Source organism: Triticum aestivum, chromosome 2A, assembly GCF_018294505.1.
Source record: "Triticum aestivum cultivar Chinese Spring chromosome 2A, IWGSC CS RefSeq v2.1, whole genome shotgun sequence".
NCBI classification, from domain to species: Eukaryota; Viridiplantae; Streptophyta; class Magnoliopsida; order Poales; family Poaceae; genus Triticum; species Triticum aestivum.
Window position 1 is genome coordinate 643,928,840 of NC_057797.1, and position 19,553 is coordinate 643,948,392.

At 46.0% G+C, this 19,553-nt stretch overlaps 2 protein-coding genes across 2 annotated transcripts; one reads left to right on the forward strand and one right to left on the reverse strand.

Annotated features, from left to right (window-relative positions):
• Nucleotides 1-7,614: 7,614 nt before the first annotated feature.
• On the forward strand, nt 7,615-10,304 carry LOC123189960 (probable serine/threonine-protein kinase PBL19). Its single transcript, XM_044602497.1, has 4 exons — nt 7,615-8,646; nt 8,745-9,005; nt 9,256-9,378; nt 9,501-10,304. Exons 1-4 carry the CDS (start codon nt 8,533-8,535, stop codon nt 10,074-10,076), a joined length of 1,074 nt encoding a protein of 357 aa, XP_044458432.1. The 5' UTR covers nt 7,615-8,532; the 3' UTR covers nt 10,077-10,304.
• Nucleotides 10,305-10,766: 462 nt separating this feature from the next.
• On the reverse strand, nt 10,767-13,628 carry LOC123189959 (poly(U)-specific endoribonuclease-B). The gene is made up of 8 exons (XM_044602496.1): nt 13,310-13,628; nt 13,143-13,208; nt 12,977-13,072; nt 12,810-12,887; nt 12,558-12,632; nt 11,409-12,026; nt 11,257-11,328; nt 10,767-11,170 (listed from the first exon to the last, which is right to left on the reverse strand). Exons 1-8 carry the CDS (start codon nt 13,493-13,495, stop codon nt 10,934-10,936), a joined length of 1,428 nt encoding a protein of 475 aa, XP_044458431.1. The 5' UTR covers nt 13,496-13,628; the 3' UTR covers nt 10,767-10,933.
• Between the last annotated feature and the right edge of the window lie 5,925 nt (nt 13,629-19,553).

The following is a 19,553-nucleotide window of genomic DNA, read 5'->3' on the forward strand; positions in this document are numbered from 1 at the left end:
CCGCAGACAGCCACCGGTTCATCCAGTATCTTCTTGACAGCTTCAGTGATTTCAGCGTCAGTTAGTTGAATGTTGGTGTGCCGTTGAGGGTCTGTCAAATCCCCTGTATACTCACACATTAAACCGGGGCGACGGCTTAAAGGGCAAATGCCCCAAGATATCCAGCAGCGAACAAAATCAATGCATGTTAAACCATTGGCCACAAAGGCCCTGAGCTTTGAAAGATGTGGTGAGTATTTGGCCCGATCTTTCACAGTCATCCTTTGAGGAAATGGGTGTCAATTGGTAAGCCGGTGAGCACGATAACCCAGCAGAGGATTCTCGTCATCTGGAGACGTATCTCGGCAATAGAACCAAGTCTAATTCCAGTCTTTTGGGTGGCTATGATGCTTGGCCTGAGGGAAGCTGACATCTTTCCTTTCCTGAATGGAAACCCCGCCAAGTTCAGTATTTGGCCCATCTGTAAATTCAGTATGGCGGTTTAAGTAGAAGAAATCTCTGAACAGTTCAACGGTCGGTTCTTCTTGCAGATAAGCCTCACAAAACACTTGAAAATTACAAATATTGGACACATAGTTGGGTCCAATGTCTTGAGGGTGGAGTTGGAAGCTAGCAAGCACATCACGGAATTTTTTTGATCCGGGAGGTTTAAAACCACGGCTCAGATGATCAACAAACACGACTACTTCACCAACCTTGGGGTAGGAGGATTTTCTGGACCGGGAGCTCTCCAATGGATTTTACTCTATTTGGGTAAAGCGCCAGTTATAACACACCCGTTCAGATCGTCTTCCGTAATCTGGGACGGAACCCAGTTGCAAGCATAAAAGGACTTGGCCATTTCTTTGACAACCAGAAGGAAGGTTTGTGTCGGTTTAAGATTCATGGTTGACAAGCATAAAGCGTTGCATGTTAAGAGATGGAAAGTATTAAAGCATGCAAAATTGTTAAATCGGATATTGGTATTGTCAGAAGTACAAAGATAAGCGATTGATGGTTTAAGAGGGGACTAATGGTACCTGGCAGATTATCATTTTCTAAAGTTAAACCGCCTACATTGATATTGAAGGTACATATTTGAGATAACTAAGTAATGGAAAACAGGTTTCACAGGGTGACATTATAATTTTGGATCTACCATGGGCTAGAAAATGAAAGTATATTCAGACCTAAATATGGATACCGAAGCAGTGGATAAAGGTTCAGATTGGAGTTTTTGCTTAAACAAGATGCACTGATGAAAAATAAAGACTATGGCCATCGCTATACAGATTGAACATCAAGGTTTGAATCAAAAGAACTACCGCGCAGGGATGAACACCGATGAACGCCCAAACCCTAAAGATAGATCTACGGTGGTGGAAAGGAAGTCTTACTTGTGCTGAGGGAACAGCGGAGAGGCGCCGCAAGTCTCTGGTGTGTTCAGGGTGATGCAGCGGCCAAGGTCAAAGCAGAGGCCAGGTCCGATGGTGGCGGCGGAGTTCGAAGCGCTGGGGCGACGCGAGGAAGACGATGAGACGAAGAGGCACGAGGGGAAAAGTGAAAATGACCCCCCGCTCTATTTATAAGGTGAATGGATAAGTGGTAGGCGCGGGAATCGAGGAGGTCGAAAAATGGATCTGTAGACATACAAATGCCTCGATTTTCGGAGGTTCATTAAAGGAGATACATTAAAAGATTTGGGTTATGTGTAAAAGTTAATGGCAGATGACGTCACGGCGGATTACCATGGTCTTGGAGATGACGTCACGGTGGTTTATAAGATTTTCGGGGAAGTGTTGAAGAAGGAATTTTTCTAAGTACTGAAAATTGACATGAACAAGTTCAAATCAATCTAGGGCCTAATGTTGGGGATATAAATATTGAGTATAAACCGCCCAGGAGGGGCCGGATTATACTCATAGCTAGTTGTTCATATCGAAGCCCACGAGGACAAGGAATGCGGCGATTTACGAAGGAGATTTAACAAGAAGGCCCAAGGACGGATTAGGCCCGTAGATGTAAACCGCCATAGGGTGTATAACTTGTGTTGTAAGATAAGAAAAGGTAGACATCGAGCCGGACACATTATGTGCCGTCCGGAACTCTTCAAACCGCCGGGCGTCAACCTGTGTATATAAAGGGACGACCCGGCGACGGTTTAGGGACAGAAAAACAAGAGATCGAGAGCCGGGTCAAGCATATTCGCTTCCCGGTCATCGAAACCCTAGCAATACCAACTACAAACTGGATTAGGCTTTTACCTTCATTGTAAGGGGTCGAACCAGTATAAACTCCCGTGTCCTTTATCCTGTTTAACCCCTTTAAGCTAGCCACGGCGCGATGGCTCCATGACTAAGTCCTCACACTAGGACATCTGCCGTGACGTTTCCACGACAAGGGTCATATTTCATTCTAGCATGCAAAGATTTTTCTTTCAGCTTAGCTAACAATTTCTTAAGATCATATCTATCTTTGCAAGCTAAAAGATCTCTAGCAATTTCTTCATCCATAACATAACCCTCAGGCACATCAGGCAATTCATATCTAGGGGGGAATCTTTATCATCACTTTAATCAATATTATCAGTTTCAATAATTTCATTCTCTCTAACCCTAGCAAGTTTTTCATCAAGAAATTCACCTAATGGCACAGTATTATCAAGCATAGAAGTAGTTTCATCATAAGCATCATGCATAGAAGAAGTGGCATCATCAATAACATGCGACATATCAGAATCAAAAGCAGGAGTAGGTGTCGCAAGTTTACTCAAAACAGAAGGTGAATCAAGTGCAGAGCTAGATGGCAGTTCCTTACCTCCCCTCGTAGTTGAGGGGAAAATCTTGGTTCTTTCATCTTTCAAGTTCCTTATAGTGATCAACAGATATAAATCCCAAGTGACTCAAAGAATAGAGCTATGCTTCCCGGCAACGGCGCCAGAAAATAGTCTTGATAACTCATAAGTATAGGGGATCGCAACAGTTTTCGAGGGTAGAGTATTCAACCCAAATTTATTGATTCGACACAAGTGGAGCCAAAGAATATTCTCAACTATTAACAGTTGAGTTGTCAATTCAACCCCACTTGAAAGACTTAATATATGCAGCAAAGTATTTAGTAGCAAAGTAATATGGAAGCAGCGGTAATGGTGGCAAAAGTAACATTAGTAGTTTTTGTAGTGATTGTAACAGTGGCAACAGAAAAGTAACTAAGCAGAGATCAATATGTGAAAAGCTCATAGGCAATGGATCAGTGATGGATAATTATGTCGGATGCGATTCCTCATGCAACAGTTATAACATAGGGTGACACAGAACTAGCTCCAGTTCATCAATGTAATATAGGCATGTATTCCGAATATAGTCATACGTGCTTATGGAAAAGAACTTGCATGACATCTTTTGTCCTACCCTCCCGTGACAGCAGGGTCCTATTGGGAACTAAGGGATATTAAGGCCTCCTTTAAATAGAGTACCGAAACAAAGCATTAACACTTAGTGAATACATGAACTCCTCAAACTATGGTCATCATCGGGAGTGGTCCCAATTATTGTCACTTCGGGGTTACCGAATCATAACACATAGTAGGTGACTATTGACTTGCAAAATAGGATTAAGATCTCACATATATTCATGAAAACATAATAGGTTCAAATCTGAAATCATGGCACCCGGGCCCTAGTGACAAGCATTAAGCATAGCAAAGTCATAGCAACATCAATCTCAGAACATAATGGATACTAGGGATCAAACCCTAACAAAACTAACTCGATTACATGATAAATCTCATCCAACCCATCACCGTCCAGCAAGCCTACGATGAAATTACTCATGCACGGCGGTGAGCATCATGAAATTGGTGATGGAGGAAGGTTGATGATGACGATGGCGACGGATTCCCCTCTCCGGAGCTCCGAACGGACTCCAGATCAGCCCTCCCGAGAGAGATTAGGGCTTGGCGGCGGCTCCGTATCGTAAAATGTGATGAATCATTCTTCCTGTTTTTTTTTCTCCCCAGACGTGAATATATAGAGTTGGAGTTGACGTCGGTGGAGCCTCAGGGGGCCCACGAGGCAGGGGGGCGCCCTGCACCCTCGTGGACAGGGTGTGGGCCCCCTGGTGTTGATTCTTTCACCAGTATTTTTATTTATTCCAAATTGTGTCTCCGTTGATTTTCAAGTCATTCCGAGAACTCTTATTTCTGCACAAAAATAATAACATGACAATTCTGCTGAAAACACTTTGTCGGTCCGGGTTAGTTCCATTCAAATCATGCAAGTTAGAGTCCAAAACAAGATCAAAAGTGTTTGGAAAAGTAGATACGATGGAGACGTATCACCCTCCCCCCAAAAAAATGAAAAAAGTCTATTTTACTTCCCTGAAGAAAGTGGGTTGTTCGCATAACCCCCTCATCTTTCTTTTGGTTCACTTAACCCCCTAATCTAACCAATACCGTTCAAAAATCATTGTTGGTGGGTTTCTCAGGTGGTTTGCTGACGTGGACTGGGTCAAAGAGGTTTGTTGACCAGTGGGGTGGTTATGATGCAGATTTCTCCGGCACCGCTACAGAGAATGAGAGAAGAAAGGGGAAGATGGGGTCTTGGTCTGCCGCTGCCGCCGCCTTCATGACCGACCGCCGCTGCTGCTCCCGTAACCCGCCGCCGCCGTTGTTGCCTCCTTGACCCACCACCGCCGATGCTGCCTCTGAAACTCTCTCTCTCTCTCTCTCTCTCTCTCGGTGCTCGTCGTGCACGCAACAAATAGGAACCCACCGCGCTTCATCCTGAGCCCGCACCATCGGGGAATGATCTTCATCGGTTGTCGTGCCCCAAAAAGCTCAAATGCGGACTGAATCATTGACTGAATCACCTGTCACTGTTGTCAATCTGCTGCATCCTCCCATTTTTTGTGGCAACGCTGCCAGAAATAGGAGGCGCGTCCAACCCGATCTGGGGCGAACTCCCGGTCATGCCGACCCTGGCCGCCACCGTCCGCGAAGCGCCACCGCCACTGCATCCGGTTCCCCCGCTCCTTCTTCCTTTTCCCACGGGAAGCTGGCTCCGCGCCGCCCGCATGTGCCTCCGCTCGCCTGCTCGCGGCCCACCGCCGGAACGCCTCCCTACTCCGTTGGCCCGCCGACCCTGCCACCCAGGCGTCGCCCTGCTCACCCACGTCGTCTCCCTGCTAGCCCGCAGGCCCTTACTGCTGCCTCCACGCCCATGGTCGGCCGCCTCTGATCGACGGGAGGCCATGACCTCTGCAGCCGCCATGACTGCAGACCCGGCCTCCTCTATGCACGACTGTGTTTGAGCACCACCGCGTCGTTGCGCTGCCGCTGAATCCCTCCACGCCCAGCGCTGCTCCGCCGCCAGCCACTTCACCGCTTCTGCTCCGACCAGGAGCTTGAAGCTGGCGACCACCGGGCCTCCTGCAGCACCCCCCGTCGTCCAGCCACCCCACCATCGGCCTCCACCTCCGTTCCGCGCCCATAGCTGGTTCTCCGGTCAGCCACGCCACCGCAACCACCTACGGCGCTGCCGAGAGCATCGATGGGTCACCTGACGCGAGGGCCCCACTGATCAAATACCGCTTTGACCTCGTCCACGTCAGCAAACTATTGAGGAAATCCACATAAGATGATTTTTGACTGGTATGAGATAGTTGAGGGGGGTAAAGGAGCAGAAAAAAACATCAGGGGGTTATGTGAACCACCATGATTTTTCAGGGTAGTAAAATGAACTTTTTTCAAAAAAAAAATCTACCGTCATCTATGCTTCTCTCTGAAGCCGCCATCACTACCCCTTTCAGGTTCCGGTGCTACCGTTGTTCCCCCGCCCAGTCCTTAATCTCCAGCAATATTTATTCCCATCCGCGAGCGCCACCACTACCCCTTCCGACGCCACCACCACCGCTCCCCGCGCCAGTTCGACCAGCCACCGCCAACCCAGAACCTTTCCCGGCCACCCAATCTAAACATATCATAGGCAAATACAATAGCAAGTAATTCTTTTTCAGTAGTAGCTAAATGCTTCTGATCATCATCCAAACTCTTGCTAGCATAATAGATGACATTAAGTTTCTTCTTATTCAGTTGTCCTAAAACCACTCCAATAGCATAATTGCTAGCATCACACATTATCTCAAAGGGTTCATCCCACTTAGGAGGTTGGATGATCGGCGTAGTGATCAAGGCATCCCTCGGATTTTCATAAGTCAATACACATTCCTCGCAAAAATAATATGGGAAGTCTTTAGGCAAAAGTTTAGTGAGTGGTTTTGGTAGTTTAGAGAATGAACCGCCTATAAAAACTTGCATGCCCTAGAAAAGTTTGCAGCCCTTTTGCATCTTGAGGATAGGGTAAATTTTCTATTACCTCTATTCTTTCTTAACAATGCAGGAGAGTTGGATGTAGTAATTGCATTAAAAAAAGAAGAGGATACACATGCACAACCCATACATCGCCATAGAGGCACGAGCCATCTAGAGAACCAAACGACTAAGCATTACTAACCCAAAAATTCACGAGTAATAGGCAACAAACTCATCCTAGACTAGAACAAGAGTGTTGTGCATGGCAAGATAGCAAAACACCAGTCAACAACAACACAACTCAAACATGACTCCAAAGATGACAACAATTGAAGCACAATCAACCCAAGGATGAATCCGCCACCAGCCATGCGTCAACAACACTCGCGCAAGTGTAAATAGTCAGCACGATGTCACCGAACAATGAGACCATGCCCAGCGCCATCAGACCAGCAGCCACATAGGCCACAGAAGGAGAACAGAGGAATGGACGAGCACAAACTAGAGGGGGTGGGGGGCACGAGTCATACAACAACGAGGATGACAACATCCATGATAAACAAACGAGGGGCGGGAGAGCGAAGGAGAGGCAGGCGGCAATGCCCCAAAGCCATCCGACAGGAGAAGATGATGCAGAACCGTGGGAGAATTGCACTATGGTATGTTGTGCTATGACCTATGAATCGAAACTTTCCACGGGAATCGGGGCCCTATAGGCGGGACAAAATTTGAGCATCACACTGGACTAGAAATGGAGACAGACATCCGATCCCTAGCCCAAGCAGTCAAGAACGACGAGAATGACTTGGCAGTAAAGCAGGGATCTAAAGTCTTGTTTAGGGAGATGAAATTCCTAGCGAGGTTAAAAATATGTTTCCTTTTTGCTTGGACCCCAGTAGCAACGCTCCCGCAACATAAATTGCCGCGAGAAACGTTCTTAAATGCTATCCTTCATAGGAACGTTCGCTGTATAGCATTACCGTTTGGCTTTTGTATTGCCCTTGGTGGTTGTTTGTTGATGGAACATAAGATATTTTCCAGCTAAGACCAAAACCTCTGTTGAACTCTGAGTCTCGCGTGTTTTTCTACCTAACAGAGCGACCAGCCATCTCAGGCATGCAAGGTCAACACTTTGAAGCCAAATTCAACGCGCGAATAGCTCACGAGGCCTGGTAGACGTCGACGGGTCTCGGTCAAGGTGCAGAAGGATAACATTTCTTGGCAGCCGGGACAAGTTGTGGCGTGAACGAACTGTGCCTTGCAGAGTGCGAAGAAGTGGCGAACCGCTGGTACATATCGCTACCCTACGGAGAGAGAAGGTGGCCGCGCTTTTCGTCGTCCTCTATCAGTGCATGTACCCATGACGGCCGTATAGTTTGAACGGTCCAACCGCGACTTGCAAAACCGCGTGACTGTGTGCCACTGTGCTGCTTGATTGGGGTGCTAGCCAGACATATAATGGCGACGTTGAAGTACTTCGTATTTTGCTTAGGTGTGGTACAGCTCTTGATTTGTTGGTGCGTATCGAAATTCAGCCACTTGGAGGCATTTCTTGAAGCTCTTCCGATTCAGTTTTTGGTTTTTGGTTTCTTCCCTCTGTCAGTTTTTTGTTTTCTCATCTCCGGACTTTCTATCGGAGTATCAGAAACTTAAGCCCTATTCGATAATCATTCACTCCCGAAATCTGCGAAGCAGGGAAATTGCAACTTCGCCGTTTTGAACTGCAGCTCCGCCAACTCCGCTCTCGAAGTTATGGAGCGGTACCGAACAGGGCCTTAACTTCTTGATCGATTGGTCCGTCCGTTGTGTTGTTTCCAGAGATGCTACGAGAAGCGTAAGAATTATTAGGAGACGACAAAATTCCTTTTCTTTATCGCCAAATATCTTGGTGTTTCTCTTTGTGATTCGGGGTAGGCTACAAACCACTACGATCGAGCAGAATTTCGCCAGCTTCCTCCAAGAAATGGAGGCGCAAGAGACGGCCGGAGGCGTCGGCGCCGGCTTCCAAGGCGGCAGCCGCAGCCTCCTACTATGCCGCCGCTGCCTCGACCGCATCGCCAGCCTGCAGCGCGACTGCTACGAGCACATCCGACGGCTCAGGCGCGCGGCCGGCGTCGAGCAAGTCCTTGGGCTCCTCCGCACGGAGCATCCCGGAGCTGTACGGGGAAAGGGGCGCGCAAAGCCTGCTGGAGTTCGGCCTCAGCGAGCTCCGTGGCGCCACGGCCAACTTCAGCCCGCTGCTCATGGTCGGCATGGGCGGCTTCGGGTGCGTCTACAGGGGCGCCCTCCGCCTCCCCGGCGGGAACCCCCACGGCACGGCGGTCGCCGTCAAGAAGCTCAACCCCAACGGCGGCCAGGTACCGAAACTGCGATGCAATTCCATCACTAAAGAATTCAACTGTCTCCGGAATCCGGACTACACCATCTGATCTGATCGCCTGGCTCTCTTGTTCAGGGACACAAGGAATGGCTGGCCGAGGTCCAATTCCTCGGCATCGTCGAGCACCCGAACCTCGTCAAGCTCGTCGGCTACTGCGCAACGCAGACCGATCAAGGGCCGCAGAGGCTTCTGGTCTATGAGTTCATGCCCAACAAGACCCTGGACGACCACCTGTTCAACCCAGAGCACCCTGTCCTCCCATGGGACGTCAGGTTGCAGGTAGCATTGGGTGCTGCTGAAGGGTTACTGTATCTCCACGAGGGCCTTGAGCTTCAGGTAGGTAAAACCAATCTGCCTTCCAGTGCCCATCACCCTCTTAGGCTTTGGTGAAGCTTTTTTTTTATCTGTGACTGAGTTTGCTTATTTTGAGCAAGAGAAGAGTAGGCAGACAGTTTCTACACCAGCAGCTCTCATCAGATCATGGCATCAGAACTGAATTATGAACTACTGCATGGAAAAAGCAGATTGTCCAATTATCATCACAGCCTGAATCGTTATACTCATGATGATCTTTCGATATCTGTAGATTATATACCGCGATTTCAAGGCTGCAAACATACTGTTGGATGAGGAGTTCAGACCCAAACTTTCAGACTTTGGATTAGCAAGGGAGGGGCCATCCGAAGGTCAAACCCATGTATCTACAGTGGTATGTGCAAACTTCGCTACAGTAACCGGATCAATTTCCTTGGGTTGCATAGCCACACCACATGGCATTCTAAATGTTTCATATGTATAGTCCTCGGACACTCATTACCTTCGCAAATTCAGGTAATGGGAACCTACGGCTACGCAGCTCCAGACTATGTCCAGACAGGGCATCTCACCACCAAGAGCGACGTCTGGAGCTTCGGAGTGGTAATGTATGAAATCCTCACGGCTCGATGCTCGGTAGAGAAAAAACGCCCCAAGAACGAACAGAAGCTCCTGGAGTGGGTGAGGCGGCACCCAGCCGACAGCGAACAGTTCGGCAAGATCATCGACACAAGGCTTGAAGGGAGATACTCCATGAGAGGAGCAAGAGAGATCGCCAAGCTGGCCAACAGCTGCCTTGCAAAGTATGCAAAGGACCGCCCCGCAATGGTGGAGGTGGTCGAGAGGCTGAAGCTGGCAATGCAGCACAAGGAATTGGATGGTCAGGATGTCCGTTCACTGGAAGAAAGCTCGCTTCTTCATGAGGCACCAACGACACCACCCATGGAGGATGAGGCTGCGGTGTCGGCAAGGCGGCGGATGCTTCATTTGGCTGCCCTAGGTGAGAATGCAAATGCTCATGCAAGGAGAAGGTTGATGCTCATGAGGGCAGCTGCTCCTCGGACGTGTACCGTGCCATCGTTGAGCTCTTGATTTTGATGGATTTTGTTTTCTTGTTGTTCTATTTTTGATGTATGATTGTATATGGTTTAGAAATTTAGTTTTCTTCAATGCTATAGCTGATGATTGATGAGTAAAGTTTGAAGAGCTGGTGGTGGTACAAAAAGGTTGAAAAGCATGAAATGTAGTTATGCCTTTCTTTTGTCGGCCTCACGTGAGCCAGTAATTTGTATACATGAAAATGGCGCCTACTGTTTCATTTGGATAGTAGTCTTTGGAATACTGGAAGCACATTTTTTTTATTTTTTTATTTTTACTTCTGTTGGCAAAGGAAGCACACTAATTGGAACTTATATAGGAAGGATGCCGATTTTCTCAAGTGAACATCTAGCTACAGGAGGAACAGAGAACAGGGAGCTGAAGCGGGCAGGTCAGCACCTGAGCTGTAAAGGCCAGAATGGTTTTTCTTTGCTAGGTTATCTATAATGATTAATGACAGCAATTCCCACCCTATTTGATCCATGCCCCCTTGTACTCGCTTCTGACTAGTCTATTATACCCTCAACTGATTAACTATATTTCCAAAAACTAACTTAGAATAAACTTGTTAAAACCCCAAGAAACGTTCTATAGCTTGTAAAAATGTCTTACATTATGGGACGGAGGGGCTATGTTTTTGTTTTCAACAAAGCTCATGACACAGAAAGTTAAATCGCATCTCAGTCAGCATCAGCATCCTCGTAATATATGGTATTAAGTGTGGCATTGTAACAACAGAGCGAACAGTGGTTCTTTTTCTTAAGCAACAGTGTAAATTTCACAGAAGTGAAGAGAAATTAAAATCCAAGAATTACAAACCTGCAGAAGCAGGTCATGAGCCATCACACAATTCAGTTCTCAGCAATGGGAAAGACTGATCCAATCTTGTTGTTACCCATACGGTAGCACTTGACGTTCACTGTGTACGGGCCGATATCAACGCGGTTATCCTCCCCGCCCATAAAGAAGCACAGTGTGTAGAGTGCCAGCTCGAACTCAGGGCTAACACCAATCAAAGAGCTTGATACTGATTTCAGCACACCATGCCACTCAAACTGAACGGTCAGTAACTGTGTCTCCGAATCAGGCTGTGAAAACGAGAATGGAACATGTTAGATGCATTACTTACATTATATACATGTACATCTTATGAATGTTGAGACTATATGCTCACCGATTCCCCACGCCGTCTTGGGAATATGTAACCTTGGTAGTCCACATTTCCCTTGGCTTCTTCCAGATAAAACTGCAAATTAGTCATGTAGCTGCAGTCAGATGTATTTTCATACAACGATACGAAACTGCTGAAGCATTACATGGACTTACCTGAATCCAGTTATGGAATCCTGAGACCTCGGTCTCTCCTTGTCTCTGTTCCTTTATCTCACCAACAAACACATGCTCAAATGCAGAAGAGCAGCTAGAGTTGCCACATCTTCCATACAAATTAAACCAAAGGGATGTCAGCATTGCCTTGAAGTCATCATAGTCTTGGGATACGACTCCCTTCAGCACTAAATACCGGTGCAAGTACTTAATCGGCGCCGTCCGGGCAATCTCTTCAATAAATGCTGCTTCTTCGTGCTTGTCCTGCTGAGTAACAACTTCTTTGTACCCTTGGTGTGGGTTGTAATTGTCAAGAAGCGCGCAGAAGCGAGAGTAGGTGGGTTTGGTGAGCACATCATCGCCTAGCCAGCTGAATAGGTTTTCAGATGCCATATCATCCTTCTGATAAACCTTCTTTCCCTCTCCACATTCAATTCTGTAGTCCTTACCAGGAACAAGACGGTTCATATCAAGCTCCCACAACCGGCTACATGCTTCCGTCAAGCTATTGAGCTCCTCCCTGGTAGGCTCTACATTTAGGCCATGGTGGATCTGACCAACATCTTCAGAGTACTCTTGTTCAGATGGTGGCCTTTTGTATGCATTCCATGCTTCAGACTGCATCAACAAGTTATGTAGGAGCTCAGAGTTCAAATAGGACCAGGAAGCTTCACAATATATTAATATAGTACCACCATGACATCTTACCGAAGGAATTCTACCAGTTTAGTTCATATATACATGAAGGTAATACCTTAAAACGTAAAGTCAACAAAAAAATGCCCAGACAAATAGATCAAAGTTTCCAGGTATCGAGCTATGATCAGTTCTTTTTTCTTTTCTTTTGAATACTGATTGGCTCAAATTATAATCTCCGGTGCTTTCAGATACTAAATGGTTTAAAGATAGCAACATGGAAAGGAAAAGTTAGTGGCAAAGATCCTTTAGGAAATCATATTATGTAAAAAGTAATTACTTCATTCAGTGTGTTAATAGTAGTGAAATGGTGTTTGATCCTTGATGTAATTGTTGGATAACACTGATTATATTCCGAGAAAATATTGGCCTATAGACACTACCTAAAACATATAAATTTATCTGGTATTTGCAACCAACTATTAACTCTAATTTAGGTTGCTATGCACAAACCTGTTGTGGTCTTCCATGCTGTTTTTTCTCCCCTACAGTTTGCCAACCTTCATCATTCTTCTCTTCTCCCTCCTCCTAAAATCCAAAAATTAAAGAGTCGGCTTATTAAGAAATCCATCCCAACTTCAGACTGATACTGAAAAGCTCTAAGATACAGTTATAGCACAGACACTACAATATCGGTAGGTATATGACTGAACAGCAGGTCAATTACCCACAGTTTTCATGTAACAAAACGGAGCAGAATCAAACCTGTTGTTGCCTCCTGTATGCTGGCGCCTGCTGCTGCGGTGGCCGGCTACCACCATCACTCCTGTCCTCGCCTTGGTACTACAAAAACAAACCCAAATCAGCACACAGCAACCCAACATGGAAATTCAATCAATGGGAAATGAAAGCACCCAGATCATCTGGACAACCTGGCTGTGAGATCCACCATGCGCAGATGGATGCTGCTGCTGCTGCTGCTTCCGGCCCCACGTCCTCTCCCAGCCCTCATCCTCCCTCCTCTCCTCCTGAATGCAATGACAAAAAATCAACAGCTGCTGATCACACAAACTAACACGAAGTGAACAGGCCACTCACCCGCCTGGAGGGCCGAGAACCCCGGCGCGACTCCTCGGGCTCGCCGCCCTTCTTCTCGGAGACCACCTGCCAGAACCAACCAAAACCATCAGGCTTTACCAGACCGACCAGCCATTCCGCGCCAAGCTTCGGCTTCATTCACAATTGAGCGAACAGCCGGCGCGCACCTCGGCCCACGTCGAGCGGTCCCGCTGCTCGCGGCCCTCCTCATCGTCCTCCACCTCCTCGACGTCCCGCGCGGGGCGGTGCCTGCTCGGCGCCTCGTCGCGGTCTTCGTCCCGCTCCCGCCGGCCGCCGTCGCCTTCCAAGGCGCCGATCGCCGCTTTGGCCAAACCCTTGATGAGCCCCTCCATGGCGAGAGCAGGGGAGTTGGGAAGCGGGGCTGGGGTGGATCCGACTGGCTGTTTGGGATCTGGGTGATGACTGGTGAGGAAGCTGTGCTGTCTCGAGTTGTAGTGCGCCGTGGGTGGACTGTTCGGGTGGAAAAGGAGGGATGATTTGCAGGTGGTGATCGCCGATTGGGCTGGCCGTGGTCGGTGGGGTGGAGTAATCGCGGCGACGAGGATGACCGACGAAATCTCCTGTGTTAATTAACCGCTGCTGCCATTCTCAAAAAGGAAGAAAAAAAATGCTGCTGCCAGACAGCCAGTTCAGCGGGCACAGACGCCTAGCGAGAATATATTTTCTTTTCAAAACGGAAGCCAAAGATTAATTTCATTCCACAATTAAGCAAAAGAGAATTGCTTAGTTACATAATCACTTAGCGGCACACCACAGGATACCCACGCATATACTCCCTCCGTTTTAAATTACTTGTCTTAGATTTGTCTAGATACGGAGGTATCTAGCACTAAAATGAGTCTAGATACATCCGTATCTAAACAAATCCAAGACAAGTAATTCGGAACGGAGGGAGTACCTCTTTAAAGAGGGCATCGTCGAGACATCACACAAGTGTCATCGTCGTTACTCCTCTCCTAGTAAAGCGTCATCGCCATCTCTAAATCCTAAGCAAATGATTTTGACTTCGTTGTAGGCGATCGTCGACCTAATGTAGAGGTTGTAGAGTTATATAAAGATTAGTGTCAAAACACAAACATATGCGACCAGACAGGGTAGACTTGACTTTGTTGAGAACTACAAAGAAGAACTAGACATGGCTAGTGTCACTCACCCAGGGCATTTGGCGTAGACCCGACAATTAACCCAATTGTCGGTTGATTCGGTTATGGGTCTTCGGTTCGGTTTTCATTTCCTACGTGTTCAGTCTTCGGGTTAGGGTTTGGTTTCCACTCTTAGAAATCTGAAATACACACACTAACCGATGTTTCAATAGCCGACGGTATGCGGCTGAGTGATTGTGCCTTGCTGGCCAAAAATCAAGGCCCAACTCATCGCGTCCGACACCGAGAAAAATCTCGAAGCCTCGCATCGCACTCTGGTCGCTCCCAAAATCGCTTCGCTCTTGCCCCCCCCCCCCTTGCCCTAATTAACCCTGGCGGCGGCGGCAACCGCCATTGGCGCCTGCCCTACTGCAAGTCTGCAACACTGCACCGTTGCGTCTATTACATCCTCAGCTTAGAAATTTCCAAGAGCTTAGACTTCATGCAAAATTACTTTGAAATACAACAAGGAAATCCAGTAGAAATGATTCCTAACTATTACATTCCTATAAATTAAATAACACCCAGAGTAAACATTCTATCGTATCACAATCTTATAAAAATTAAAGGAGCCCTAAACTTTCATGCATTAGACAAAACAAGCCCATGCAAACCGTGAAGAAATCCAACTCCTATTTGTCGCCAGCGTAGGTTATAGTGCTTTTTGCAAACCGGCGCACACCCATCCACAACACTGTGTGTCTAAATGGACCAACCCATGTAGGTTTTTTTACTGGTTTTTTGGAAAGCTTTTCATGATTGTTCGGACTTTTTTCTAGGCGATTTTTCTTCTGGATATTCACCCGTACGTGTTTTGCAGGTTTTCTCACTTTGTTTTATTTTTCGTTTCTGTTTTCTATCTTCTTTTTGTTTTCCATTTTTATCGACTTAATGAACTTTTACAAATTTGTGAACATTTTAAAAAAATGTGAATTTTTTTATAAATACAAAAAATTCAAATCCTGTGATTTTTTCCTCAAATTTGTGTTTTTTTCATTTTTGCGAACCGTTTCCAAGTGGTGAACTTTTTTCAATGTTGTGACACTTTTTTTCCAAATTTCCTAAACCTTTTTTCGAAATGTTGAACTTTTTTACTTTTGTGAACCTTTCCTTTTTTGAAAATGTCAATGGTCAACTATCTATTGTCAACGGTCAATGATCGATGATCGCTTTGTCAACAGTCGCAGGTCCACCAGTTAACCGATTTAAAACAAAATGCAGTTGGGCCGGCCAATATAGTCCTACGTGTGAGTGACAGTTATCTAATATGGCGCCAAATAGAAGCTCTCGTGAAGCAAGGGGTTGTGACTGGAGCGCCAGTTATCTTATCTGGCCCCAATCAGAAGCTCTTGTGAAGAAGGGATTGTGGCTAGGAATTAAGCTAGTGGCAAACAAACAGATTTTTTTTGGGTGTGCGTTTAATTTCTAACCCTAGTGCGGCGGCGGCGGCCATTGGCGCCTGCAACACTGCACGAATGCATCCATTACATTCTTTGGCTTATAAAATTTTCGAGAGCTTAGGCTTCATGCGCAACTCCTTTGAAATACAATAAAGAAAATCTGGTAGAAATCATTCCTAACTATTACACTCCTATAAATTAAATAACATCCAAAGCAAACATTCTATGGATCACAATCTTATAAAAAGTACAAGAGCCCTAAACTTTCACGCATTAGATAAAACAAGCCCATGTAAACCGTGAAGGAGTACAACTCCTAGTTGTCACCTTAAACGTCGGTTGTAGTGCTTTTTGTAAACCGGCGCACATCCATATAAGCATTTTTTTCACTGGATTTTTTGGGAAGCTTTTCATGATTGTTCTGATGTAGTTTCTAGGCGGGTTTTCTTCTAGATATTCCCTGATACGGGTTTTGCAAGTTTTCTCACTTTGTTTTATTTTTCGGTTCTGTTTTCTCTCTTCTTTTTTCTTCTTTTTTCGTTTTTCATTTTTTTACTTAATGAACTTTTATCAAATTCGTGATTTTTTTCATTTTATGTTAAGGTTTTTCAAATTATGACTTTTTCAAAAAATCTTGTGATTTTTCCTTGAAATTCTTGATTTTCATTTTTGCGAACCTTTACCAAGTCGTGAACCTTTTTAAAAGAATCTTCGACTTTTTACAATGTTGTGAACCTTCTTTCCAAATTTTCTAAACGTTTTTCAAATTTGTTAAACTTCTTTATTATTGTGAACCATTTTATTTTTTGAAAAAAATCAACAGTCAATCCTCTGTGGTCAACGGCCAACGATCACTAATCACCCTGCCAACGGCTGCAGGTCCATCGGTTAACCGATTTACAACAAAATGCAGTTGAGCCAGCCGATATGACCGTGCGCGTGAGCGCCAATTATCTTATCTCGTGCCAATTAGGAGCTCTCGTGAAGGAAGGGGTTGTGGCTGGAGCGCCAGTTATCTCATCTGGCGCCAATTAGGAGCTCAAGTGAAGGAAGGGGTGGTGGCTGCAGCGCTAGTTATCTCATCTGGCGCCAATTAGGAACTCTCGTGAAGCAAATAGTTGTGGCTGGAAAATAGCTAATGGCAAACAAACAGATTCTTTTGGGGGCGTGTTTAATTTCTAACCCTAGCGCGGCGGCAGCCGCCATTGCCTTGCACAGTTGCAAGCCTGCAACACTACACCGCTGCATCCATTACATTCATTGGCTTATAAAATTTCCAAGAGCTAAGACTTCATGCAAATTCCTTTGAAATGCAATAAAGGAAAACCAATAGAAATGATTCCTAACTATTACATTCCTATAAATTAAATAACACCCATAGTAAACATTATATCGTGTCACAATCTTATAAAAATTAAAGCAGCCCTAAACTTTCACGCATTAGACAAAACAAGCCCATGCAAACCGTGAAGGAGTACAACTCCTATTTGTCCCCTTAGTTGGTTATAGTGCTTTTCGTAAACCGGCGCCCACCCATATAGGTATATTTTCACTGGTTTTTTGGGAAGCTTTTCATGATTGTTCTGATGTTGTTTCTAGGTGGTTTTTCTTCTGGATATTCCCCGGTACAAGTTTTGTAAGTTTTCTCACTTTTGTTTTTTTCGGTTCTGTTTTCTCTCTTATTTTTTCTTTTTTTTCTTTTTTTGACTTAATTAACTTTTATCAAATTCGTGATTTCCTTTTTCATTTTTGTGAAACTTTTCCAAGTCGCAATTGTTTAAAAACAAATCATGAATTTTTCTCATTGTTGTGAACCTTTTTTTTCAAATTTGTTGAACTTTTATTTTATCTTTGTGAACCTTTTCCTTTTTTGAAAAAAGTGAACAGTGAACTCTCTATGGTAATTAGGAGCTCTCATGAAGGAAGGGGTTGTGGTCGGGAATTAAGCTAATGGCAAACAAGAGATTTTGCGGTTAAGTTTAGGGTGAGGTCGAAGGCAGATGGGTTTAACTGGGCTTTGGTGGCGGTATATGGTGCGGCACAGCCCGAACAAAAACCGGAGTTCTTGGCGGATCTGGTTAGGATTTGCGGCTCTAAGCAACTGCCTATCCTGGTGGGAGGTGATTTCAACATTATAAGGAGGCGAGAGGAGAAGATCAATGATAATTTTGACGGTATATGGTCATTCATGTTCAATACCATCATTGAAAGCTTGGATCTGAGAGAGATAGAGCTTTCGGGCATAAAATTTACCTGGGCCAATGCGATGCCGATTCCAATGTTTGAAAAGCTGGATCGTGTTCTGGCAAGTGTAGAATGGGAACAGAAGTTTTCCTTCATCACAGTTCAGTCTCTCTCTCGGGGTATTTCTGACCACACGCCTTTATTTCTGGATTCTGGTGAGGCCTCCCACCTGGGAAACAAGAACTTATTCTCGTTTGAGATGGCTTGGTTTGAGAGAGAAGGCTTCCTTGATTTCGTAGCCAGAGAGTGGGCTAAGGATGTAGGAGGTAGAACTGCGCTTGAGCGCTGGCAGAATAAAATTAGACACCTGAGAAGTTTCCTACGTGGGTGGGCTAAGCATCTTAGCGGGGTTTATAAGGTTGAAAAGGAACGGCTCCTCAACCCTATTCACTCCTTAGATGTAAAAGCAGAAACCACGATTCTGCCAGCCGTAGAGCTCCATGCCAAGCTTGACACTGAGATGAGGCTGAAAGAACTTCTTCGTGAAGAAGAATTAAAGTGGGCTCTGCGGGCCAAAGTCCGAAGAGTGGTCCAGGGGGACGCGAACACTCAATTCTTCCACATGATCGCCAATGGTAAACACAGGAAGAAGAGGATCTTTCAGCTTGAACAAGATGAAGGTGAAAGGATCGATATGGTTGACTAGAGGGGGGGTGAATAGGCAACTAACAATTTTTAACTTTTCTTTACCAAATTAAACTTTGCATCAAAGTAGGTTGTCTAGATGTGCAACTAGGTGAGCAACCTATATGATGCAACAACAACAAGCAAGCAAGCAAGCAAGAGAAGTAACACTAAAGAGCTTGCACAAGTAAAGGTAAGAGATAACCAAGAGTGGATCCGGTGAAGACGAGGATGTGTTACCGAAGTTCCTTCCTTTTGAGGGGAAGTACGTCTCCGTTAGAGCGGTGTGGAGGCACAATGCTCCCCAAGAAGCCACTAGGGCCACCGTATTCTCCTCACGCCCTCACACAATGCGAGATGCCGTGATTCCACTATTGGTGCCCTTGAAGGCGGCGACCGGACCTTTACAAACAAGGTTGGGGCAATCTCCACAACTTAATCGGAGGCTCCCAACAATACCATGAAGCTTCACCACAATGGACTATGGCTCCGTGGTGACCTCGACCGTCTAGGGTGCTCAAACACCCAAGAGTAACAAGATCCGCTAGGGATAGGTGGGGGAATAAAAAATCTCTTGGTGGAAGTGTAGATCGGGGCCTTCTCAACCACTCCCGAGCAAATCAATAAGTTTGATTGGCTAGAGAGATAGATCGGGCGAAAATGGAGCTTGGAGCATTAATGGAGCTTGAGGGGGAAGAGGTAAGTCAACGGGGAAGAAGGGGACCCCCTTTTATAGTGGGGGCAACAATCCAACCGTTGCCCCACTAAACAGCCCCGCATAGGGCGGTACTACCGCTTGAGTGGGGGTACTACCGCTGAGCCAACGGTACTGCCGTTCCACCTAGCGGTACTGCCGCGCAAAGGAGAGAAGTAGGGACTGCTACGTCTCGAGCTAGCGTTGGTTTTCCCGGAAGAGGAGGGGGTGATGCAGCACAGTAGCGTAAGTATTTCCCTCAGTTTTTGAGAACCAAGGTATCAAT

What these genes read in the sequence shown, in the direction of transcription:
- LOC123189959 (XM_044602496.1), bottom strand. Translation starts at nt 13,495, where the DNA reads ATGGAGGGGCTCATCAAGGGTTTGGCCAAAGCGGCGATCGGCGCCTTG. An exon ending in ACCGCTCGACGTGGGCCGAG is followed by an intron (nt 13,209 to 13,309) that starts GTGCGCGCCGGC and finishes TGGTTCTGGCAG; the next exon opens with GTGGTCTCCGAGAAGAAGGG. An exon ending in CATACAGGAGGCAACAACAG is followed by an intron (nt 12,633 to 12,809) that starts GTTTGATTCTGC and finishes TTTGGATTTTAG; the next exon opens with GAGGAGGGAGAAGAGAAGAA.
- LOC123189960 (XM_044602497.1), top strand. Translation starts at nt 8,533, where the DNA reads ATGGTCGGCATGGGCGGCTTCGGGTGCGTCTACAGGGGCGCCCTCCGC. An exon ending in TCAACCCCAACGGCGGCCAG is followed by an intron (nt 8,647 to 8,744) that starts GTACCGAAACTG and finishes TCTCTTGTTCAG; the next exon opens with GGACACAAGGAATGGCTGGC. An exon ending in ACGAGGGCCTTGAGCTTCAG is followed by an intron (nt 9,006 to 9,255) that starts GTAGGTAAAACC and finishes CGATATCTGTAG; the next exon opens with ATTATATACCGCGATTTCAA.